The sequence below is a fragment of the Ranitomeya imitator genome, chromosome 3, assembly GCF_032444005.1.
Source record: "Ranitomeya imitator isolate aRanImi1 chromosome 3, aRanImi1.pri, whole genome shotgun sequence".
Classification (NCBI taxonomy): Eukaryota; Metazoa; Chordata; class Amphibia; order Anura; family Dendrobatidae; genus Ranitomeya; species Ranitomeya imitator.
This window is the reverse complement of record NC_091284.1, coordinates 651,344,214-651,371,423: the sequence shown is the minus strand read 5'-3', so window position 1 is coordinate 651,371,423 and position 27,210 is coordinate 651,344,214. Positions and strand designations below refer to the sequence as shown.

Genomic DNA, 27,210 nt, shown 5'->3' with positions numbered 1-27,210 from the left:
AGCTGCTTGCCACTAACTCGTCTGTGTGTGGCCACATGGTGCACCATTAGTACTTGCCAGTCCTGACTCCTCAGCTGCTTGCCACTACTAGTCTGCTGTGTTTGGCCACACGGGCACCATTAGTACTTACCATTCCCAGCTCCTCAGCTGCTTGCCACTACTAGTCTGTTTGTGGCCACACGGGCACCATTAGTACTTACCATTCCCAGCTCCTCAGCTGCTTGCCACTACTAATCTGTGTGTGGCCACACGGGCACCATTCGTACTTGCCAGTCCTGACTCCTCAGCTGCTTGCCACTACTAGTCTGCTGTGTTTGGCCACACGGTGGACCATTAGTACTTGCCAGTCTCGGCTCCTCAGCTGCTTGCCACTAACTCGTCTGTGTGTGGCCACATGGTGCACCATTAGTACTTGCCAGTCCTGACTCCTCAGCTGCTTGCCACTACTAGTCTGCTGTGTTTGGCCACACGGGCACCATTAGTACTTACCATTCCCAGCTCCTCAGCTGCTTGCCACTACTAGTCTGTTTGTGGCCACACGGGCACCATTAGTACTTACCATTCCCAGCTCCTCAGCTGCTTGCCACTACTAATCTGTGTGTGGCCACACGGGCACCATTCGTACTTGCCAGTCCTGACTCCTCAGCTGCTTGCCACTACTAGTCTGCTGTGTTTGGCCACACGGTGGACCATTAGTACTTGCCAGTCTCGGCTCCTCAGCTGCTTGCCACTAACTCGTCTGTGTGTGGCCACATGGTGCACCATTAGTACTTACCATTCCTGGCTCCTCAGCTGCTTGCCACTACTAGTCTGTGTGTGGATAATGAATAATATAACCTCAGAGACATTTTAAATGTCATATAAATAGGGATAAAAGATAGTTCCCCATATAGAAAAAAAACAAATACCCACTCCAAAAGATCATAAAGAAAGGAGGCACCGGAGTAACTAGGTATAAAAGTAATTTTATTAATAGAAACAATACTAAATCTATAGACCAAAAAGTAACACCAAGAACATTACACAGAATACAAATACAGGATAGGAGCAGGAAGCGCCCAGAAAATCACCATTGCACATGCCCATATAAATAATTAGATACAGGGATCTGACAAAAAAAGACTCGCACATCCAAACTAGTGTGAATAGGTGCATACCAGGAGCAGCTACCTCCATACATGAATATACAAAAAAGGTTGCACTCTATCGTGCAAAAGCATGTCTAATATGAAATATATAAAATATGAATAGCAAAATGGCTTTTGAACATTAGGAAAATCTTTTAGAAACGCTTTGCACAGAATTTGATATAATCAAATAGTGTGAGCCCATCAACCAGTCGTCAAGGTGGTCTCATAAAACTGATGGGTCCCTGACCCCCCTGTCCAAATGTGAACACTTACCGAAGGCCAATGTCTGTATGCCTGGGTGAATGTGGACACCTCTGTTCAGTAAAGCCTACATATGGGTTGGCCGGGACCAAGTGTTATGAGATGCAATTAAAAACCACATGGTGATGGGAGGAGTGCGCAGTCAGTAAGCTAACATAGAAATGACAAAAAAAGACTCGCACATCCAAACTAGTGTGAATAGGTGCATACCAGGAGCAGCTACCTCCATACATAAATATACAAAAAAGGTTGCACTCTATCGTGCAAAAGCATGTCTAATATGAAATATATGAAATATGAATAGCAAAATATATCAAATTCTGTGCAAAGCGTCTCTAAAAGATTTTCCTAATGTTCAAAAGCCATTTTGCTATTCATATTTCATATATTTCATATTAGACATGCTTTTGCACGATAGAGTGCAACCTTTTTTGTATATTTTAGCTTACTGACTGCGCACTCCTCCCATCACCATGTGGTTTTTAATTGCATCTCATCACACTTGGTCCCGGCCAACTCATATGTAGGCTTTACTGAACAGAGGTGTCCACATTCACCCAGGCATACAGACATTGGCCTTTGGTAAGTGTTCACATTTGGACAGGGGGGTCAGGGACCCATCAGTTTTATGAGACCACCTTGACGACTGGTTGATGGGCTCACACTATTTGATTAGATACAGGGATCATTAGGTAAAGTGTCAGTGCAAAAGAGATCCATTGCTGTGGTAAGAACGCCCTTATAAATACGTCTTTCCTATTAGTAACCCCCTGGGGGTCTGCCTACACCTGCGTCCAGAGTCCCCTAGCTCTGCCCCTGGTAAGCTCTGTCTTTTTTTGACTATTTTTTCTATGGTGTTACTAATAGGAAATACGTATTTATAAGGGCGTTCTTACCACAGCAATGGATCTCTTTTGCACTGACACTTTACCTAATGATCCCTGTATCTACCGTAATTATTTATATGGGCATGTGCAATGGTGATTTTCTGGGCGCTTCCTGCTCCTATCCTGTATTTGTATTCTGTGTAATGTTCTTGGTGTTACTTTTTGGTCTATAGATTTAGTATTGTTTCTATTAATAAAATTACTTTTATACCTAGTTACTCCGGTGCCTCCTTTCTTAGTAGTCTGTGTGTGGCTGGTCACACGTTGTTAATCTGTCTGATAAGCATTCTTGTTTCCATTTGTATGGAGGCTGCACAGAATTGCATCGCGGACACCCTTGTTTGAGAGCAAATGTGAACAGATCCATAGATTTGTCACTGAATACGGATATTTGTTGCTGCATCTGTAGTCTGGACGGTTTGGTTTAACCTTATATCACCATAATTGGCACTACCACAAAGGGATTTTCTTATTACCTTGCTCTGGATCAACACTGTGTAGTAGTAGATTGGACTGTATGGACTTCACAGATGATCTGCAGTGTCTAGAAGTGGTCACTGAACAGCATGGCAGCGCTGTGCTGTTTGCCCTGTTCTGTGCCTGGTAACAGCCTACAGGAGGGGCTCTCAGGTGTGTGACCCCCACCGATCCTAAGGATGGATTATAGGTATAATTGCAGTTTATTTTAAATCAGTGGGGTTTATTGATTGATAAAATGATATAATGTACCGTGCGTCTATAAGTGAGTGCCAGCGTAGTAGGTATGGCTAAATTGTACTTGTTAATCTCTTATACAACTTTCTGCTTCTCAGCAGGCAGCAGGATCTGTAACCAGGCTAGTGCCCACCGTCAGCAGTGCCGCCTGACCACGTGACCGCACACTAACAAGCTTCTTCTGGGTTTTTTGTGTAGCTCTGCGGTGGCAGCATTTCTGTTCCACTTATGTAACAAGCCTATTAATTTACAAACCCTTATCTCTTCTGACAAAGCTGCAACTTGGAATTAACAAGTAGTCAGATGTGGATACAAAATCCTAGATAGATTGCTAGAGTCTTGTTGTTGGCTATAAGTATATTTTTTCATGTAGCATCTTTGGATTTTGATTATTTTTCCCTTATTGTATTTTCCTTATTATGAATATGTCTTTCACGTAATGTAAAGGCAGTAGTTCATTCTAATATCGTTGTGTAAAGGAAATCTGTCAGAAGGATTTTGTCTGTTCCTCCAAAGTGAAGTATTCAGTGATTGAATTGATATGCAAATGAGGCTGTAGAGCTGAAGCCTGTGTCAGTCCAGCTCTATTCCTTGCTCGGCGCCACCGTCTCCTGTTTGACTGAAGGTTCCTTTGCCTTAAAGGATTCTCTGTCCCCAGATGTAATCAGACAGCAGCATGGTGTAGAGGCTGAGACTCTGATTCCAGCGATGTCTCACTTACTGAGCTGTCTGCAGTTATGAGAAAATACTTGTTTCATCTGCTACAGACCTAGCAATTCCCTAAAAGCTGAGCTCTGTATAACCCCACACACACCACTGACAGCTTTCTGCCCATGTACAGTGTACACACAAAGCTGCCAATCAGTGGTGGGGGCAGGGTTATATGGAGCACATGAATATACGTGACTACCTGGCAGCAAGCTGGTTTACTAGTCCTCTAATGATGATCTCCTTTTGATAAATCAGTGATTTTATCAAAACTGCAGCAAGCAGCCCACTAAGTGACAGATCTCTGGAATCCGTGTCTCTACATTATGCTGCTCTCAGATTAAGTGGCAAAAACCTGGTGACTGATTATCTTTAAGTCATACATCATAGAAGCTGTCGGTCAAGCAGGAGGAGGCGCCGTTGGGTAGGGAGTAGAGCTGCAGTGACAGATGCTTCAGTATGTAAATAGATCTTCAGCCTTATTTGCATATTATTTCAAATGCTGTTTTTTTTTTCAGAAATGGAAGAAAAGACTGTCCATATCTTTATTGCTGGACTTAGTCTTTGAAAGATATACATGCACATGCAGGTAGTTTGGGATGTGAGTTCTAGCTGACAGATTCCCTTTAAAGTGTTTCATGATACTTGTCACCAAAAACCAGGCTACCTTCTTCCATTGCTCCATGACCCAGATTTGATGTTCACATGCTCATTATGCCACTCTCTGTGCTGTACCGTGTCCTCTGATGCCTCTCTGTTATAGCCAGTACTAACATTCTCATCAGTGTGTTACAGTATCTCTTATGTGGGATTGGATCTGCTTGACCAGTTCTTGCTTCCCACATATGTTTATGAACCTCTGGTGCCTATGATCATGTTCTTAATTTACCATGTGGTCTTCCTTGGATTCCTTTTTTTTTTAGGTATTAACCATTTAATAGTTGTAACACCTCTTAAGACCTACCATTTTAGAGAAATATTGACCCTCTGATCGAAACATCAGTTTGGCTTTTGTCAAAGTTGTTCTAAACTGACCAGTCACTTGCTAACAATATATGGCACCCTTTAACAGGTACCATTGTCAAGAGATAATCAGTATTATTCGATTCATGTCAGTAATTAAAGGAGATGGCTAAACATTTTTCTTCAGGAGCATACTGCTCCTCTGCCTCTCTGCTTCCTGCCTGCCAGGGAATGCTGCACTGCTGAAGATTGACAGTTAAACCTGCAGTATGGTCATGATATCTGCAATCTGATGTCTTTGTTCCAGAGAGATCCATGTGTTTCTCATATGTAAATCAGGTGTTGAGATCTATGGACCAGACTATGATCTGCATGATAATCTGCCTCCAGAGCTTATTTTACATTAATGGGGAGTTACCCGTGTGATGTGTAATGGCCGCTCTCTGCTTTCCTGATCTCACTTCAGAGCTGTGTGTGATTATACTCGACATATCTGCAGGTTCTCTCAGCTCACAGACAGACAGTGCTGCAATTCAGCAGAGCTGTGAGAACTGCAGCAAATGTGTTTGTAACGAGATAAAGTTAGTTCCTACTGTTCTGTGTAGGTTACATGTCTCACATTGCTAATGCCCCTTTTATTTAAATAAACTTTGGAGGCTGCGTCTCGGGGAGATCTATGTCTGGATCATAGACCTTAACAGCTCATTTACATAAAAGATAAACATGGATTTCTCTGGAATAAAACATTGAATCGCAGATATCAAAGTATCACTTTTTTGTGGGACGAGTTGTACTTTTGAACATCACCATTGGTTTTAACATATCGTGTATTGGAAAACGGGAAAAAAATTCAAAGTGTGGTGAAATTGCAAATAAAAGTGCAATGTCACAATTATTTTTTTTTTGCTTTTTTACTACATTCACTAAATGCTAAAACTGACCTGCATTATAATTCTCCAGGTCATTACGAGTTCATAGACACCAAACATGTCTAGGTTCTTTTTATCTAAGTGGTAAAAAATTGCGACATTTTCCAATACCCGTAGAGTCTCTATTTTCGTGATCTCAGGTTAAGTGAGGGCTTATTTTTTGCGCACCGAGCTGACGTTTTTAAAGGTACTGTTTTGGTGCAGATACGATCCTTCGATCGCCTGTTATTGCATTTTAATGCAATGTTGCAGCGACTAAAAAAAACGTAATTCTGGCGTTTTGACTTTTTCTCATTACACCGTTTAGCGATCAGGTTAATTCCTTTTTTATATTGATTGGGCGATTCTGAACTCGGCGTACCAAATATGTGTATGTTTGATTTTTTTTTTTTTTTTTTCATTTTGAATGAGTGGAAAGGGGAGTGATTTGAACTTTTACATTTTTTTTAATAGTTTAAAAATATATATATTTTTGCTTTTGGCATGCTTCAAATAGCCTTCATGGGAGACTAGAAGCTGCCATAACCCGATCAGCTCTGCTACATACAGGCAATGATCCGATCGCCTGTATGTAGCAGAATTGCTAACTTGCTATGAGCTCGACCACCAGGCGGCGCTCATAGAAATCCGGCAGTGACAACCATAGAGGTCTGCTAGAGACCTCTGGTTGTCATGCCAACCCATCAGCGACCCGCTGTCATGTGACAGACACCGATGGGTGGGATTTCTGGCACGCTTGCCGGAAGCATGTGTTAAATGTTGCTGTTAGCGTTTGACAGCGGCATCTAATGGGTTAACAGCCAAGGGGGAATCGCGATTCCTCCCCCCTGCTTTTAGCCGCACATGTCAGCTGTTCAAAGCAGCTGTGGGCTCAGCACCGGAGCCCACATCAAAGGGAGGGTGTCCGACATCGGCGTACTATTACGCCTAATGTAATAAAGGGGCTAAGAACCGAGAGGATTTTTAGTAAGCGTTAAATTACAAACTGGCTTGTTTTTACAAGCGGTTTGTAACTTTGCATTTTAAGAAGTTGAGACAACCCCTTTAATTTAATTTCTAATCGGGGTATATTTTATCTTGGTTAGAAGCAATCTCTCTGCATAACCTAGCCTGTACTGCCATAAAACTGAGATATTGGAAATATTTTTTGCTTTCCTGCTTACTCTTTGGAGTTAAACTAGCAGGACAACGCATGGTTTGTCCATTCATTTGTATTTAGAAATGAAATGTAATTTTGTAAAAAAAAAAAACGGCAAATGGAGTATTAAACAGTTATTTCTGTCTCAGCTTATGACTGAGATGGGAATAACCAAGTCTAGGTCCCCAACACCAGAGGCGACGTTATTAACAGTCAAGCAGAGCTGAGCTATGCTGTTTGTGTAACTCCTATAGAAATATGTAGTTGATGTAATAATAATATTAGCAGATACCTTCAATTAGAAATGTAGTATAATTCTTTATGCTGTGTCGCTTACCCCACAATTTGCTCGAACAATTGGCGGACGCCATGTTGCATTTGGAGAGCCTCTAGTGTGCCTAAACAGTGAAAATTCCCCTCGGGGAACTGATTTACATGTGTGGTGAGCACATTAAACCCTCAGGTGCTTCACAGAAGTTTATAACGTTGAGCTGTAAAAATTTAAAAAATCAAATTTTCCCCACATGTAGGTTTTTAGCATAAAATATAGCATTTTCATAAGGGTAACATGAGAAATTGCCCATATAATTTGTTGCACAATTTCTCCTGAGTACACCAATACCCAATATGACGGAGAAAACTACCGTTTGGGCGCTCAGCAGGCCTCGGAAGGGAAGGAGCTTCATTTGACTTTTTGAATGTAAAATTTCCTGGAATCATTAACGGATGTATTGTCCCATTTGGAGAGCCTCTAATGTACCTAAACAGTGGAAACCCCTCACAAGTGACTCCATTTTGGAAACTAGACCCCTCAAGGAATGTATTTAGATGCATGGTGAGCACCTTGAACCCCCTGGTACTTCACAGAAGTTTATAACATTGAGCCGTGAAAATAAAAAAAAATCTAATTTTCCCCGCAAAAATGTTATTTTGGCCCAAAATGTTGCATTTTTATGAGGGTAACAGGAGAAATTGCACCATATAGTTTGTTGTGCAATTTCTCCTGAGTATGCCGATACCCCATATGTGGGGGAATACTATTTTTGAGGCACAGTGGGAAGCTCAGAAGGGAAGAGGCGCCATATTGGAGTTCAAATTTGCTGGAATGGTTTGAGGGTGCCATGTCACATTGGCAGAGCCCCTGAGGTGCCAAACCAACAGACACCCCCCATATGAGGTGTGTCTAGTCTGTATGACTCCTCTTCCCTGGGCTCCATCATGTCTACAGGTATATATGACTCTTAGCTGCTATTTGTTACGTATATAGTGATTCACTATTTGGGCGCACACTTACTAGGTGTGGGTCTCTTCTGATTATATACACTGTGGGTCAGCTGTATTACTAGTATAATTTAGGAGCCGTTTACATACGGTATATTTATATACGGTTATCATCTTATATATGGTATGTGCATGGGAGTCCTATTGATCTAGAGCTTCTGCTATGACCCTGTACTTGTTGTTTGTTACATCTCACCAGTTTGTTATATGGTCTATATGTATTTTTAATCTTTTGTAATAAAGCTTATGTCTTTTATATTTACACTTCTGATCCAGTGTCTTCATAAGTTCTCGATTGGTGTGCCTATATTTGTTCATGAAGGGATCTTATTATTGGATATGAGGGTGTGCTGTTTTGCAACCCCCCATATGTGAACTCATTTTACAAACTACACTCCCCAATGAATTCATCTAGGGGCGCAGTGATCATATTGACACCACGTGTGCCTCACAGAATTTTATACCACTAAGCGGTGAAGAAAGAATGAATTCCATTTTTACCACTAAAATGTTGTTTTAGCCCCAAGTTTTACATTTTTCTAAGGGCTAATAAGAATTTTTTTTTTTTTACAACAAACTAAGGTCCATTTTTTTCTGACTGGGCCAATACCCTACATATAATCGGGAAATATTTTTCAGGCACAGTCCAAAGCTCAGAAGGCAAGAAGCACCAGATTTTACTCTAATGGTTTGCAGGTACCATAACCCACTGGGAGAGCCCATGAGGTGCCAGAACAATAGAACCCCCCATAAGTGACCCCATTTTGCAAACTACACCTCTCAATGAATTCATCTTTGGGTGCAATGATCATATTGACACCACGGGTGTGTCACAAAATTTTATACCATTGGGCAGTGAATAGAAAATAACTACATTTTTTTACCAACAAAAATTTTGTTTTAACCCCAGATTTTACATTTTCACAAAAAAAGTGGGTAAAATGGCACCAGAATTTGTTCCACAATTTCTTCTGAACGTGGCAATACCCCATATGTGGCTGTAAAATACTACTTATCCATAAACAGAGCACCTAATTGATAGAAGAGCAGAATCCCCTCTCAAGTGAACCCATTTTGGAAATTATACCCCATGGAGAATTTATCTACAGGTGTGGTGATGATTTTGACTTCATGAGTATTTTCCAGAAATAAGTAGCAATGAATGTTGCCGAGTTAAAAGTGCAATCTGCCGATGTAGTGACCAGTATGCTGTAGTGACTAGTATGTTGCAGTCACAAGTATGTTATGTCCATCATGTGCGTCTGGAGGCATGCACCTGTAAGTTAGGTGGACTTTTATCGCTTCAGAAATGCCAAATGTGGATGCAATATGTGGTTTAGGAACACTGTGGGGCTCAGAAGGGAGAGGGACATTTGGATTTGAGAGGTGAGAATTTTCTGAATTTTTTTCGGCGGGTGAGGAACCATTTCGCTTTTCCACTACTGTGTTATCAGTAATGTGGAAGCCCCCTATACTTCCATAAACAGATGACAGACCTGAGTGAGTGTGATGGGGTATGGAAGAGACACCAGGCCGATAATCCAACAAGATTTATTGGAGCAGGGAACTGGGACAACACAAATGAAAGTAATTCTGCAGCGTCCGTAATTAGTCCACTATGAGTCCACAAAAAGGGAGTAGATCCGGGGGGCGCCACCCCGCAATCCGACGCTAGGAAGATAGAAATAGTCTTTGGGTGTTTTCAAGGGATCCAGCAAATGAGGGACACAACACAGTCCCATGTGGTAGCTTTTAACAATACACACGGTGACATGGATCTAACCTCAGCATAAGATCCCAGCCCTTCGCAAGTCACCACACAATGGTAGTCTTTAGATTCGGTCTTTAAATCCAGTAGGGTGGTGAGACATCAAAATTCCATGTGGCAAATTAATCTCCAATCTCCATACAGACCAGGATCCAGCTGCAGATCCTTGTCCTTCAAAGCACACAGCAGCAACAAACTGAACATGTGGCTTATTGTCCTACCACTCTTGGGATCAGCCCCCTTGTTGAGCAGAGAAACTAAAGGCCCCTTCACATTTAGCGACGCTGCAGCGATACCGACAACGATCCGAATCGCTGCAGCGTCGCTGTTTGGTCGCTGGAGAGCTGTCACACAGACCGCTCTCCAGCGACCAACGATGCCGGTAACCAGGGTAAACATCGGGTAACTAAGCGCAGGGCCGCGCTTAGTAACCCGATGTTTACCCTGGTTACCATGCTAAAAGTAAAAAAAAACAAACAGTACATACTTTCCTACAGCCGTCTGTCCTCCAGCGCTGCGCTCTGCTTCTCTGCTCTCCTCCTGTACTATCTGTGAGCCGGAAAGCAGAGCGGTGACGTCACCGCTCTGCTTTCCGGCTCACAGCCAGTACAGGAGGAGTGCAGAGCGCAGCGCTGGAGGACAGACAGCTGTAGGTAAGTATCTAGTGTTTGGTTTTTTTTTTACTTTTAGCATGGTAACCAGGGTAAACATCGGGTTACTAAGCGCGGCCCTGCGCTTAGTTACCCGATGTTTACCCTGGTTACCAGTGAAGACATCGCTGGATCGGTGTCACACACGCCGATCCAGCGATGTCAGCAGGAGTCCAGCGACGAAATAAAGTTCTGGACTTTATTCAGCGACCAACGATCTCCCAGCAGGGGCCTGATCGTTGGTCGCTGTCACACATAACGATTTAATTAACGATATCGTTGCTACGTCACAAATAGCAACGATATCGTTAACAATATCGTTATGTGTGAAGGTACCTTAACACCCACTTAAACATAACTTCAATGACTAAAGGTACCGTCACACTCAGCAACTTTCCAACGAGAACGACAACGATCCGTGATGTTTCAGCGTCCTGGATAGCGATCTCGTTGTGTTTGACAGGCAGCAGCGATCTGGATCCCGCTGTGCCATCGCTGGTTGGAGCTTGAAGTCCAGAACTTTATTTCGTCGTCAGGTCGGCATGTATCATCGTGTTTGACATCAAAAGCAATGATGCCAGCAATGTTTTACATGGAGCTAACAACCAGCGAGAACGATAAGTGAGTCGCCGTTATGTCACTGGATCGCTCCTGCATCGTTCTGGAGTTGCTGTGTTTGACGTCTCTACAGCGACCTAAACAGCGACGCTCCAGCGATCGGCTCGTTGTCTATATCGCTGCAGCGTCGCTGAGTGTGACGGTACCTTAAGAATGTTCCAGAACCTCTGTCTGCAGTCTGTCTACAGGTTTGTGTATTGGAAATGCCCCCTGCAGAGAGGAACAAAGACAAGCATGGCCCCACCAGATACAGGACAAGGAATGCTAATGTAAGCATGATTACAGTATGGTCCATGTGCACAGGCTGGGGGGACACTATGTTACAACCAGGGCTTGCTTTATTTTGTGTATTTAGTTGAAGCTTTTATTGGGAACATTTTACGTAATGTTAATGATCACAGTTATCCGTCACTCTACGCTGACCATTTACTTTGGGGTTTCCATCTAAATCTCCAAGTGACGTGATTCAGATGAAACCCCCAAGGGATCCATTTACTGTAATGAGCCAGCAGAGTAAGGCTATGTGCACACGTCAGGATTTCTGGCAGAAATTTTCCTGACAAAAACCTGACATTTCTGCCAGAAATCCGCATGTGTTTTTTTCTCGTTTTTACATAGTAACATAGTAACATAGTTAGTAAGGCCGAAAAAAGACATTTGTCCATCCAGTTCAGCCTATATTCCATCATAATAAATCCCCAGATCTACGTCCTTCTACAGAACCTAATAATTGTATGATACAATATTGTTCTGCTCCAGGAAGACATCCAGGCCTCTCTTGAACCCCTCGACTGAGTTCGCCATCACCACCTCCTCAGGCAAGCAATTCCAGATTCTCACTGCCCTAACAGTAAAGAATCCTCTTCTATGTTGGTGGAAAAACCTTCTCTCCTCCAGACGCAAAGAATGCCCCCTTGTGCCCGTCACCTTCCTTGGTATAAACAGATCCTCAGCGAGATATTTGTATTGTCCCCTTATATACTTATACATGGTTATTAGATCGCCCCTCAGTCGTCTTTTTTCTAGACTAAATAATCCTAATTTCGCTAATCTATCTGGGTATTGTAGTTCTCCCATCCCCTTTATTAATTTTGTTGCCCTCCTTTGTACTCTCTCTAGTTCCATTATATCCTTCCTGAGCACCGGTGCCCAAAACTGGACACAGTACTCCATGTGCGGTCTAACTAGGGATTTGTACAGAGGCAGTATAATGCTCTCATCATGTGTATCCAGACCTCTTTTAATGCACCCCATGATCCTGTTTGCCTTGGCAGCTGCTGCCTGGCACTGGCTGCTCCAGGTAAGTTTATCATTAACTAGGATCCCCAAGTCCTTCTCCCTGTCAGATTTACCCAGTGGTTTCCCGTTCAGTGTGTAATGGTGATATTGATTCCCTCTTCCCATGTGTATAACCTTACATTTATCATTGTTAAACCTCATCTGCCACCTTTCAGCCCAAGTTTCCAACTTATCCAGATCCATCTGTAGCAGAATACTATCTTCTCTTGTATTAACTGCTTTACATAGTTTTGTATCATCTGCAAATATCGATATTTTACTGTGTAAACCTTCTACCAGATCATTAATGAATATGTTGAAGAGAACAGGTCCCAATACTGACCCCTGCGGTACCCCACTGGTCACAGCGACCCAGTTAGAGACTATACCATTTATAACCACCCTCTGCTTTCTATCACTAAGCCAGTTACTAACCCATTTACACACATTTTCCCCCAGACCATGCATTCTCATTTTGTGTACCAACCTCTTATGCGGCACGGTATCAAACGCTTTGGAAAAATCGAGATATACCACGTCCAATGACTCACCGTGGTCCAGCCTATAGCTTACCTCTTCATAAAAACTGATTAGATTGGTTTGACAGGAGCGATTTCTCATAAACCCATGCTGATATGGAGTTAAACAGTTATTCTCATTGAGATAATCCAGAATAACATCCCTCAGAAACCCTTCAAATATTTTACCAACAATAGAGGTTAGACTTACTGGCCTATAATTTCCAGGTTCACTTTTAGAGCCCTTTTTGAATATTGGCACCACATTTGCTATGCGCCAGTCCTGCGGAACAGACCCTGTCGCTATAGAGTCACTAAAAATAAGAAATAATGGTTTATCTATTACATTACTTAGTTCTCTTAGTACTCGTGGGTGTATGCCATCCGGACCCGGAGATTTATCTATTTTAATCTTATTTAGCCGGTTTCGCACCTCTTCTTGGGTTAGATTGGTGACCCTTAATATAGGGTTTTCATTGTTTCTTGGGATTTCACCTAGCATTTCATTTTCCACCGTGAATACCGTGGAGAAGAAGGTGTTTAATATGTTAGCTTTTTCCTCGTCATCTACAACCATTCTTTCCTCACTATTTTTTAAGGGGCCTACATTTTCAGTTTTTATTCTTTTACTATTGATATAGTTGAAGAACAGTTTGGGATTAGTTTTACTCTCCTTAGCAATGTGCTTCTCTGTTTCCTTTTTGGCAGCTTTAATTAGTTTTTTAGATAAAGTATTTTTCTCCCTATAGTTTTTTAGAGCTTCAATGGTGCCATCCTGCTTTAGTAGTGCAAATGCTTTCTTTTTACTGTTAATTGCCTGTCTTACTTCTTTGTTTAGCCACATTGGGTTTTTCCTATTTCTAGTCCTTTTATTCCCACAAGGTATAAACCGCTTACACTGCCTATTTAGGATGTTCTTAAACATTTCCCATTTATTATCTGTATTCTTATTTCTGAGGATATTGTCCCAGTCTACCAGATTAAGGGCATCTCTAAGCTGTTCAAACTTTGCCTTCCTAAAGTTCAATGTTTTTGTGACTCCCTGACAAGTCCCCCTAGTGAAAGACAGGTGAAACTGCACAATATTGTGGTCGCTATTTCCTAAATGCCCGACCACCTGCAGATTTGTTATTCTGTCAGGTCTATTAGATAGTATTAGGTCTAAAAGTGCTGCTCCTCTGGTTGGATTCTGCACCAATTGTGAAAGATAATTTTTCTTGGTTATTAGCAGAAACCTGTTGCCTTTATGGGTTTCACAGGTTTCTGTTTCCCAGTTAATATCCGGGTAGTTAAAGTCCCCCATAACCAGGACCTCATTATGGGTTGCAGCTTCATCTATCTGCTTTAGAAGTAGACTTTCCATGCTTTCTGTTATATTTGGGGGTTTGTAACAGACCCCAATGAGAATTTTGTTACCATTTTTCCCTCCATGAATTTCAACCCATATGGACTCGACATCCTCATTCCCTTCGCTAATATCCTCCCTTAAAGTGGACTTTAGACAAGACTTTACATAGAGACAAACCCCTCCTCCTCTCCGATTTTTACGATCCTTTCTAAACAGACTGTAACCCTGTAAGTTAACTGCCCAGTCATAGCTTTCATCTAACCATGTCTCGGTTATTCCCACTATGTCAAAGTTACCTGTAGATATTTCTGCTTCTAGTTCTTCCATCTTGTTTGTCAGGCTTCTCGCGTTTGCGAGCATGCAGTTTAGAGGATTTTGTTTTGTTCCAATCTCCTCACTGTGGATTGTTTTAGAAATGTTCTTACCTCCCTTCAGAGTATGTTTTCCTGGGTCGTCTTTGTTCGAGTCTAATGTTTTTCTTCCCGTCCCCTCTTCTTCTAGTTTGATGTGTTTTTTGCGCGTTTTCGATGTTTTTTCTTGCGTTTTTTCTAAATGCATAGAATAGCGGGGAAAAAAATGCAAAATTAATGAACATGCTGCTTTTTTTTTACCGCGATGCGTTTTTTGTGTGGAAAAAAACGCATCATGTGCACAAAAATTGCAGAATGCATTCTAAATGATAGGATGCATATGTCTGCAGTTCTAATGCGGTTTTATCACGAAAAACCTGAACGTGTGCACATGCCCTTGCTCTGGACTCAGTCTGGACTCTTTTCAAAAGTGCACAAAGTTGTGGCAGACGGCACTTAATGCAATCTTAAAAAGATTGACACCGTCATATCTTAGGTCCTATGTCGTTCTCAGTGCCTCCATCTGCCTCATTATAGGGAATCTTCCACTAGAGGTTACATCTGAATCACGTATTTCAGAGATTTACACGGAAACCCCGTGCAAGTGCTCACCGCAGAGCGCAGGATAAATGTGTGCCAAGCCTTACTGCGATCTTTGGGAGGCAGAATGAAAAAATCAGTATCAGGTGAAGAATTGGTTTTATTTATTTTTTACGCCGTTCCTTGTGCGGTATAAGTGATTAGGCGTCTTAATCCTTCGAGTCGGTGCGATTACAGCAATACCATATTTATATTAGGATTTTATGTTTGGCTGCTGTCACACACACTAAAATACGCCTTTTATTGCAAAAAATTGTTTTTGCATCACCACATTTTGAGCTATAATTTTTCAATATTTTGGCCCACAGAGTCATGTTGGGGCTTTTTTTTTTTGCAGAATGAGTTGACGTTTTTAATGATACCATTTTCATGCGCATGACATTTTTTGATCTAGGGCAGCACAGTGGCTCAGTGGATAGCACTGCAGCCTTGCAGCGCTGGAGTCCTGAGTTCAAACCCCACCCTGGACAACATCTGCAAGGAGTTTGTATGTTCTCCCTGTGTTTGTGTGGGTTTCCTCCCTGTTCTCCAGTTTCCTCCCACATTCCAAAGACATAGTGATAGGGATATAGATTGTGAGCCCCAACGGGGACAGCAATGATAATGTGTGCAAATTGTAAAGCGCTGCGGAATATGTTAGCGCTATATAAAAATAAAGATGATTATTATTATTATTATTGATCACTTTCTATTCAAATTTTTGGGAGGCAGAAAGAACAAAAAAACAGCAATTCAGGAATTTTTTTGGTGGAGGACTGTTTATGCCATTCCGTGCGTGGTAAAATTGATAAGGCAGTTTTATTCTCTGGGTCAGTACGTGATACCTCATTTATATCTTTTTTTTTTTTTATGTTTTGGCGCTTTTACACAATAAAAACTATTTATAGACAACATACTTATTTTGGCATTGCTTTTTTCTGACAGCTATAACTTTTTTTATTTTTCCGCTGATGGAGCTGTATGGTGGCTTGTTTTTGTTGGACAAGATGACGTTTTCAGCGGTACCATGTTTCTGTATATCTGTCTTTTTGATCGCGTTTTATTCTATTTTTTGTTCGGCTGTGTGATGATAAAGCATTGTTTTGTTTTTTATGGTGTTTACTAAAGGGGTTAACTAGTGGGACAGTTTTATAGGTCTGGTCGTTGAGGACGTGACAGTACCAAATATGTGTACTGTTGTTTATATATTTTTTCATACAAATATTTATAGATACCAACATTTTTTTCATTTGTTTTTTATTTTAATTTTTTTTTTTAATATTCTTACCATTATTTTAAATATATATATATATATATATATATATATATATATATATATATATATATATATATATATATATATATATATATATATATATATATACTAGATTGTGGCCCGATTCTAACGCATCGGGTATTCTAGAATATGCATGTCCCCGTAGTATATGGACAATGATGATTCCAGAATTCGCGGCAGACTGTGCCCGTCGCTGATTGGTCGAGGCAACCTTTATGACATCATCGTCGCCATGGCAACCATTATGACATCTACGTCGATACTGTGCCCGTCGCTGAATCAGAAACGTGGGATTTCTACGTCCTTTATGACATCATTATGACATCGTCGCTGTGCCCGTCACTGATTGGTCGAGGCCTGGCGGCCTCGACCAATCAGAGACGCGGGATGTCTACGTCCTTTATGACATCATCGTCGCTGTGCCCGTCTCTGATTGGTCGAGGCCGCCAGGCCTCGACCAATCAGAGAGGCGGGATTTCCAGGACAGACAGACAGACGGAAAAACCCTTAGACAATTATATATATATAGATACATATATATATATATAAATATAATTTTTTTTAACTTTTCTACTTAGTCCCACTATTAGCTGTCAGCTTCTGCACTGACAGAGAAAGTTGCTGATCATGCACTGCGCATGATCAGCAAGTTTCCTAGCTCTGGTGACCCAAATGTCGTCATGACGACTTGGGGTCACTATGGCAGTGATCGGGACACTGCGTGACGCTGTGGGGTGTCCGATCCAAAGGCAGAGGGGCTGTCGGCCCTCTACCGGCTCCCGGAATGTTGCATCCGTGTTCGATCGCATCATTTGGTGAGTTAAATGCCTGGAACGGTGCGTGACCACTCCTGGCACGGTGCGTGACCGCTCCTGGCACTTAGCGCCAGGTGGCAGCTGTCAGAATCAGCTGACACCCGACGGCAATCGCCCGCACACCACCCGTAATAATTTGTCCCTAGTCAAATAAGCCCAGGGCACGTGGACGGATTATTACATCTGATGTCAGAAAGGTGTTAAGGATCTACTTCTTTACTTTCACTTTTTCTAAGACAAAGAAATTCCTGAGACTCCATATCTCAAAGCATACTCCGATTCTATTTTGGAGAGCAAGGAGATGTATGTAGAATAACCAAAATGGAGTCAGGATTGATAAATAAATCTTGCTTCCACAACCTGCACATGGGGTAAGTGACACAGTGAATCAGGAGAATTATGCTACAGTCGTAGTTACAAGTATGTGCTAATACTGTTATTATTGCACCTACTACATATAGGAATAGGGCTTTGGAGATTGGAATACCTCTTAAAGTTATGGAACCAGAGTAGCAAAGCGGGCTGCATTGTTTCTTCAATTTGGGAGTTATGCCAACAAGTTAACTAATTGTTTCCATGATTTATTTCTGTGGTACTGACCTAAGCAGTGTAGTACAGTTAATATAATAATAATATTTATTTATATAGCGCCAACATATTCCGCAGCGCTTTACAGTTTTAACAGTTTCAAACACAACAGTCATAAGTAACAACGTTAACAATACAATAATTAAAGCGAAATAAGACGACCCTGCTCGTGAGAGCTTACAATCTACAATGTTGCACTCATCTCTTAATATCCCCAACTGTGGTATCCGAGACCTAGAAGCAGTTATTGGGATCTCAGCCATGAAAGGCAGAGATGGGAATAACCATTTAATTTATGCAGCTGAACTCCTTAGATGCACACATAATAAATATAATGTCTGCTGGGAAATCGGATAAGGTTTTCAGTTTATGTTTTGATTTTACCCCTAATATTATGAGTGCCATTGTAGACATATAGCTGTCAGACTCATCCATTAAACAGTATCGTATAACAGCAGGAATCATGGCAGCCATGAGATGTTTCTTGTGTTTAATCTGAGCCCTTGGCTTCTGCAGTGTGAGGAGTTATTTTCAGCCTGCGCAGGCTGGAATGTTTAGTAGGGAAGAGGTTGCTAAACAGCAAACCTCTGGTATAAAACATCAGAAATATTTATTAGAGATTACATAATAAACCATTCAGATTTACTTTTCCTTGCTGGAAGTCAGCACAGCGCAGTCATGTTGTTATTTCTAGACCAGATTTAAAATGCAGGCAGCCAAGTCTGTACTCCGACGTTCCCAAACCGAATGTCAAATATAAATACAGATGGACAAAAGTCTCTCTGGAATTAAACCTAAAATGTTGTGTACGATCATTCACCATCTGTTTATTGAACAACATGCCAAGAAATAGATTGGAAACATGGAATACTCAATATTCCTCTCGTATATTTAGTCTCAGAAGGAAAACACGAAATACACATGGCTTATAATTATGCCAAAGATGTCCAAAGGAACTCAGTGATGAGCAAGAGCCTGTATGGGCTTAAACGCTCCCCTAAAATCGCTTTATATTGCTGTTATCTTCATCATGAGAGTTGTATTGGTTCAAAGCAGCTTCCCAGGAAAAAGCTGAATACACCCGCTTTTTTCTCTTTTCGGAGAGCTACAGAGGTCTTCACAGGTTTCACTTTTTCCTATGTGGTTCATTGACGTCCCACATAGCAGTTGTCATGAGGTGTCACGGACCAGTACAAGAACTAAGCGGGAGCTGGAAGGATGCTATACTGGCAATGTGCCAAAACCTTTTTGATTGGCCTTTGCTGTAGTTTGTTAGGGCAAGTACAGACGAGTGTGCTTTTGGTCCATGTGCGATCTCACAAAACATCAAATTGCACCCGGGCTAATGTTATGCTATGGGGCTGTGCAGACACTGTCCGAAGAAAAATATCACTTTGTGCCCGAGTTTGATCTACTATTTGGATTGCAGACATTCATGCAAGTCAATGAGTTGGTGGTCCTCAGAATGGAGAAGATTGCAGGGGCCATATCATATATGGACCATATCTGTTGTTCCTGTCTAACTTGAACCTGCTACAGAGAGAATTCACCATACTGGCGAGACCAAGCCATTTTTTAATTGAGCACTGGTTGCAGCACTGGCACTTTCTTCATGTGCATGTTGTATTTTGTGTTGTCACAATTATTTTGTGTCCAAAGTGATTTAATTTTATCTTGATTTAAGTAAAAGGTACATTTTATACCTGGGAAAGCTCTCTAAACTATACCCCTACCATTCCTGAGGGTTTAATAAATTGAGAATTTTAACCCCTTTACCCCCAAGGGTGGTTTGCACGTTAATGACCGGGCCAATTTTTACAAAATTCTGACCACTGTCCCTTTATGAGGTTATAACTCTGGAACGCTTCAACGGATCCCAGTGAATCTGACATTGTTTTCTCGTGACATATTGTACTTCATGACAATGGTAAAAATTCTTTGATAGTACCTGCGTTTATTTGTGAAAAAAACGGAAATTTGGCAAAAATTATGAAAATTTCGCAATTTTCCAACTTTGAATTTTTATGCAATTGAATCACAGAGATATGTCACACAAAATACTTAATAAGTAACATTTCCCACATGTCTACTTTACATCAGCACAATTTTGGAACCAAAATTTTTTTTTGTTAGGGAGTTATAAGGGTGAAAATTTGACCAGCAATTTCTCATTTCTACAACACCATTTTTTTTTAGGGACCACATCTCATTTGAAGTCATTTTGAGGGGTCTATATGATAGAAAATACCCAAGTGTGACACCATTCTAAAAACTACACCCCTCAGGGTGCTCAAAACCACATTCAAGAAGTTTATTAACCCTTCCGGTGCTTCACAGGAATTTTTTGAATGTTTAAATAAAAATGAACATTTAACTTTTTTTCACAAAAAATTTAATTCAGCTCCAATTTGTTTTATTTTACCAAGGGTAACAGGAGAAAATGGACCCCAAACATTGTTGTACAATTTGTCCTGAGTACGCCAATACCCCACATGTGGGGGTAAACCACTGTTTGGGCGCATGGCACAGCTCGGAAGCGAAGGAGCGCCATTTGACTTTTCAATGCAAAATTGACTGGAATTGAGATGGGACGCCATGTTTCGTTTGGAGAGCCCCTGATGTGCCTAAACATTGAAACCCCCCACAAGTGACACCATTTTGGAAAGTAGACCCCCTAAGGAACTTATCTAGAGGTGTGGTGAGCACTTTGACCCACCTAGTGCTTCACAGAAGTTTATAATGTAGAACCGTAAAAATAAAAAATCATATTTTTTCACAAAAATTATCTTTTCGTCCCCAATTTTTTATTTTTCCAAGGGTAAGAGAAGAAATTGGACCCCAGAAGTTGTTGTACAATTTGTTCTGAGTACGCTGATACCCCATATGTGGGGGTAAACCACTGTTTGGGCGGATGGGAGAGCTCGGAAAGGAAAGAGCGCCGTTTGACTTTTCAATGCAAAATTGACAGGAATTGAGATGGGACGCCATATTGCGTTTGCAGAGCCCCTAATGTACCTAAATAGTAGAAACCCCTCACAAATGACACCATTTTGGAAACTAGACCCCCTAAGGAACTTATCTAGATGTGTGGTGAGCGCTTTGACCCACCAAGGGCTTCACAGAAGTTTATAATGGAGAGTCGTAAAAATAAAACAAAAATTTTTTCCCACAAAAATTATTTTTTAGCCCCCAGTTTTGTATTTTCCCGAGGGCAACAGGAGAAATTGGACCCCAAAATTTGTTGTCCAATTTGTCCTGAGTGCGCTGATACCCCATATGTGGGGGGAACCACTGTTTGGGCGCATGGGAGGGCTCGGAAGGGAAGGAGCTCCATTTGGAATGCAGACTTAGATGGAATGGTCTGCAGGTGTCACATTGCATTTGCAGAGCCCCTAATGTACCTAAACAGTAGAAACCCCCCACAAGTGACACCATTTTGGAAACTAGACCCCCCTAAGGAACTTATCTAGATGTGTTGTGAGAACTTTGAACCCCCAAGTGTTTCACTACAGTTTATAACGCAGAGCTGTAAAAATAAAAAATCTTTTTTTTCCCACAAAAATTATTTTTCAGCCCCCAGTTTTGTATTTTCCCAAGGGTAACAGGAGAAATTGGACCCCAACAGTTGTTGTCCTATTTGTCCTGAGTACGCTGATACCCCATATGTTGGGGTAAACCCCTGTTTGGGCACACGGGAGAGCTCGGAAGGGAAGAAGCACTGTTTTACTTTTTCAACGAAGAATTGGCTGGAATTGAGATCGGACGCCATGTCGCTTTTGGAGAGCCCCTGATGTGCCTAAACAGTGGAAACCCCCCAATTATAACTGAAACCCTAATCCAAACACTCCCCTAACCCTAATTCCAACGGTAACCCTAACCACACCTCTAACCCTGACACACCCCTAACCCTAATCCCAACCCTATTCCCAACTGTAAATGTAATCTAAACCCTAACTGTAACTTTAGCCCCAACCCAAACTGTAGCCCTAACCCTAGCCCTAGCCCTAACCCTAGCCCTAACCCTAGCCCTATTGGGAAAATGGAAATACATACATTTTTTTAATTTTTCCCTAACTAAGGGGGTGATGATGGGGGGTTTGATTTACTTTTATAGCGGGTTTTTTAGCGGATTTTTATGATTGGCAGCCGTCACACACTGAAAGACGCTTTTTATTGCAAAAAATACCACATTTTGAGAGCTATAATTTTTCCATATTTTGGTCCACAGAGTCATGTGAGGTCTTGTTTTTTGCGGGACGAGTTGACGTTTTTATTGGTAACATTTTCGGGCACGTGACATTTTTTGATCGCTTTTTATTCCGATTTTTGTGAGGCAGAATGACCAAAAACCAGCTATTCATGAATTTCTTTTGGGGGAGGCGTTTATACCGTTCCGCGTTTGGTAAAATTGATAAAGTAGTTTTATTCTTCGGGTCAGTACGATTACAGCGACACCTCATTTATATCATTTTTTTATGTTTTGGCGCTTTTATACGATAAAAACTATTTTATAGAAAAAATAATTATTTTGTCATCGCTTTATTCTCAGGACTATAACTTTTTATTTTTTTTGCTGATGATGCTGTATGGCGGCTCTTTTTTTGCGGGACAAGATGACGCTTTCAGCGGTACCATGGTTATTTATATCTGTCCTTTTGATCGCGTGTTATTCCACTTTTTGTTCGGCGGTATGATAATAAAGCGTTGTTTTTTGCCTCGTTTTTTTTTTTTTTTTTCTTACGGTGTTTACTGAAGGGGTTAACTAGTGGGCCAGTTTTATAGGTCGGGCCGTTACGGACGCGGCGATACTAAATATATGTACTTTTATTGTTTTTTTTTTATTTAGATAAAGAAATGTATTTATGGGAATAATATTTTTTTTTTTTCATTATTTAGGAATATTTTTTTTTTATTTTCTTTTACACATTTGGAAAAATTTTTTTTAACTTTTTTACTTTGTCCCGGGGGGGACATCACAGATCGATGATCTGACAGTTTGCACAGCACTCTGTCAGATCACCGATCTGATAGCAGTGCAGGCTGCTTCACAGTGCCTGCTCTGAGCAGGCTCTGTGAAGCCACCTCCCTCCCTGCAGGACCCGGATCCGCGGCCATCTTGGATCCGGGGCTCGAGCAGGGAGGGAGGGAGGTAAGACCCTCGCAGCAACGCGATCACATCGCGTTGCTGCGAGGGGCTCAGGGAAGCCCGCAGGGAGCCCGATGCTTCCCTGCACCGCCGGCACATCGCGATCATGTTTGCGGTGTGCCAGGGGTTAATGTGCCGGGGGCGGTCCGTGACCGCTCCTGGCACATAGTGCCGGATGTCAGCTGCGATAGGCAGCTGACACCCGGCCGCGATCGGCCGCGCTCCCCCCGTGAGCGCCGCCGATCGCACTGGACGTACTATCCCGTCCGTGGTCATAGGGGCCCACCCCACCTCGACGGGATAGTACGTCCGATGTCAGAAAGGGGTTAAAATTGTACACTATTGCTGATTTTGACTTACCCTTCCAGGTCCATCCCTGAGTCTCCGCCATTGCTCCCTGTGACTGTTGAGGCTCATTTAGTAGTCAGTATTTTGTGTAAGGGTATGTTTCCACATGGCATATTTGCTGCGGATTGGTCGCTGCGTGCAGCTGCAGTGTCCAGATGTTACAGCATAGTGGATGGGATTTTATGAAATACTATATCCACGATGCGTAAAAAAACGCAGGTGGCAGACCTGCGTGTCCAGACATGCGGCTCGTCTTTATAGACCTCAGCATGTCTATTTATCTTCTGGAGACACTCCGTCTCCGTAAGATAAATAGCACCATTTTATGTGTAGGATGCAGAATCACCGCTCGTACAAAAGCCGGCAGCACTTTGGACTGAGCAGGGATCCGCTGCGTTCAAAGCGCTGCCGGTAGGCCACGTGAAAATATAGCCTAAGAGTTCTATCCGCGGTTTTTCACATCTAGAACCTGTACATCTTATAGTCTGAGTCTATTCACATGATCGTGTATTTTAGCAGACTGAGTGATCTCAACAAAATCATGGAACCCTCTTTTTTTACCTAGATGTAGCTTAATGGTGAACACTAAGGCAGCCCATTGACAAGAGCTGCAATGTTTTATGCAGAAAGCAACAATGTTTTTTGGAAATGTTAAAGTTACAAAAACAAGCTATATTCATACAAATTTGTTGCATTTGCTTGGTGTGTCCTCGGAGATTCTCCGGATACACAAGTTGATTGGATCCATAGATAGATATACTGCAGTGTATCTTTTCATGTTCTAAGCCATAGAGAATTATTTTTGATCAGTAATGCATTTGATTTCCATATATGTTATTTTTCCTGCAGGGACACAACTGTGCAGAGTCTCACACTGCAGCCATCTGTGAAGGAGGGGATTATAGTATATGAAGACTCGCCGCTGGTATGTGTACTTTATTAAAAGTGCCATGGTCACCCACCTCTGAAGTATTAAGTGTCATATATATGACTGAGTGCTCAGTCACATCAGTAACCCTCAGTGAGTCATGGCACCTGTCACATCTCTAGATATAATTGTTGCCTTCACCAATGACCACATACAGTATAAGGATTCCTTCATCAGATGTATGGACTATGTGCAAAATGGTTAATTCCAGCGAAAAGGGGAACTGCTACATCCATTCCATGGAGATAGATATATATATATATATATATATATATATATATATATATATACACACACACATATATATATATACAGAGATATATTTTTGGGGGATATAAAAAGTAACTGCTTATGGAAAGGATAGGTCCACTGCTTTAATGAAATATATATCTCTATAACAGGGATGTAATACAGTTCCCTTTTTCGCCCGAATTCATCATACGATGAATAAGTAGGACTAAGTATTGGTATAAATGAAACAACTGTCTTTACTTTTTATGTTTAGGTAAAAGCTGTTAAAAAGGGCCATATCCTGGTAATAGATGAGGCAGACAAGGCCCCCACTAATGTCACATGTATTCTGAAAACCTTGGTAGAAAGTGGTGAAATGATTCTATCAGATGGAAGGAGACTTGTGGCCAGTAAGTACATTGTATTATAATCTTTTTTTTTTTTTTTAATATAGCGCTAACATATTCTGCAGCGCTTTACAGTTCTGCACACATCACTGTCCCCATTGGGGCTCACAATCTAAATTCCCTATCAGTATGTCTTTGGAATGTGGGAGGAAACCGGAGTACCCGGAGGAAACCCATGCAAACACGGTGATAACATACAAATTCTTTGCAGATGTCCTTGGTGGGGTTTGAACCCAGGACTCCAGCGCTGCAAGGCTGCAGTGCTAACCACTGAGGCATCGTGCGTTTCTACAGGTTATGCCCTTCCCAATGTTATACATAAAAGCTTAGACATTTATACAAAAAATAAAGGAAAACCAACTCTTTAGACATTTATGATAGATGAAATAGTAATTCTGAAAAGGATATTGCAATTTCAGCAAATCAAGCGTATTCATTATAACCCCTGGCAAAAATTATGTAATCACCGGCCTTGGAGGATGTTCATTCAGTTGTTTAATTTTGTAGAAAAAAAGCAGATCACAGACCTGGCACAAAACTACAGTCATTTCAAATGGCAACTTTCTGGCTTCTAGAAACACTAAAAGAAATCAAGAACAAAAAATGTGGTAGTCAGTAATGGTTACTTTTTTTTAACCAAGCATAGAGTAAAAACTATGGAGTCATTCAGTTATGAGGGAAAATATTACGGAATTACCCTGTAAAATTTCATACCTCAAAATAACACCTGCATCAAATTAGATCTGCTCCTTCGTCTTCATCTAAAAAGGAGTGATCACACCTTGGAGAGCTGTTGCACCAAGTGGACTGACATGAATCATGGCTCCAACACAATATATGTCAATTGAAACAGAGGAGAGGATTATCAAACTCTTAAGAGGGTAATTCATCACGCAATGTTGCAAAAGATGTTGGTTGTTCACTGTGTCAGCTGTGTCTAAAATCTGAACCAAATACAAACAACATGGGAAGGTTGTTAAAGGCAAACATACTGGTAGATCATGGAAGACATGAAAGCATCAAGACCGGATACTTAAAACAATATGTCTCCAAAACAGAAAATGCACAACAAAACAAATGAGGAGCGAATGGGTAGAAACTGGAGTCAAAGTCTGTGACCGAACTTTAAAGAAACCGCCAAAAGGAAATGGGATTTACATACAGAAAAGCTAAATGAAAGCCATCATTAACACCTAAACAGAAAAAAACAAGGTTACAATGGGCTAAGGAAAAGCAATCGTGGACTGTGGATGACTGGATGAAAGTCATATTCAGTGATGAATCACGAATCTGCATTGGGCAAGGTGATGATGGCAGAACTTTTGTTTTGTGACGTTCCAATGAGATTTATAAAGATGACTGCCTGAAGAGAACATGCAAATTTCCACAGCCATTGCTGATATGGGGCTGCATGTCAGGTAAAGGCACTGGGGAGATGGCTGTCATTACATCTTCAATAAATGCACAAGTTTATATTGATATTTTGGACACTTTTCTTATCCCATCAATTGAATGGATGTTTGAGTATGATGAAATCATTTTTGAAGATAATGCATCCTGCCATAGAGCAAAAACTGTGAAAACATTCCTTGAAAAAAGACACATAAAGTCAATGTCATGGACTGCAAATAGTCCGGATGTCAATTCAATGGAAAATCTTTGGTGGAAGTTGAAGAAAATGGTCCATGACAAGGCTCCAACCTGCAAAGCTGATCTGGCAACAGCAATCAGAGAAAGTTGGAGCCAGATTGATGGAGAGTACTGTTTGACACTCAAGTCCATGCCTTAGAGACTGCAAGCTGTTATAAAAGTCAGAGGTGGTGCAACAAACTACTAGTGATTCTTTGGAGTGTTTTTTTGTTTGCATGATTCCATATTTTTTCCCTCATAATTGAGTGACTCCATAATTTTTTTCCCTATGCTTGGTTAAAAAAAGTAGCCATTACTAACTACCACATTTTTTGCTCTTGATTTCTTTTAGTGTTTCTTAAAGCCAGAAAGTTGCCATTTGAAATGACTTTAGTTTTGTGCCATGTCTGTGATCTGCTTTTTTTCTACAAAATTAAACAACTGAATGAACATCCTCCAAGGCCGGTGATTCCATAATTTTTGCCAGGGGTTGTATATAATGAATCATTAAAATAAAATGCGGAAACTTACTCCCCTCATGGAAACATCCGATGATGCACAGATCCAGTCACCTGACTGTTGCAACTAATTCCAGGCATTAGTCCTGTGACATCAACACTACAACCATCGCTTTCGGAGCGGTCAGCAACCACCAGACTGGCTTGGAGTGATGAATGTGTCTCGTGGAGTGACATATAATG

The 27,210-nt window shown here is 41.3% G+C and overlaps 1 protein-coding gene across 1 annotated transcript in view; it reads left to right on the top strand.

Moving 5' to 3' along the window:
- The window catches only part of VWA8 (von Willebrand factor A domain containing 8), a 616,504-nt gene that overhangs the window by 336,237 nt on the left and 253,057 nt on the right, over nt 1-27,210 (top strand). The window contains exons 23-24 of the mRNA XM_069758217.1: nt 24,164-24,239; nt 24,748-24,883. Of these exons, the coding sequence (XP_069614318.1) occupies nt 24,164-24,239; nt 24,748-24,883 (212 nt within the window). The remainder of the gene's footprint in view (nt 1-24,163; nt 24,240-24,747; nt 24,884-27,210) is intronic.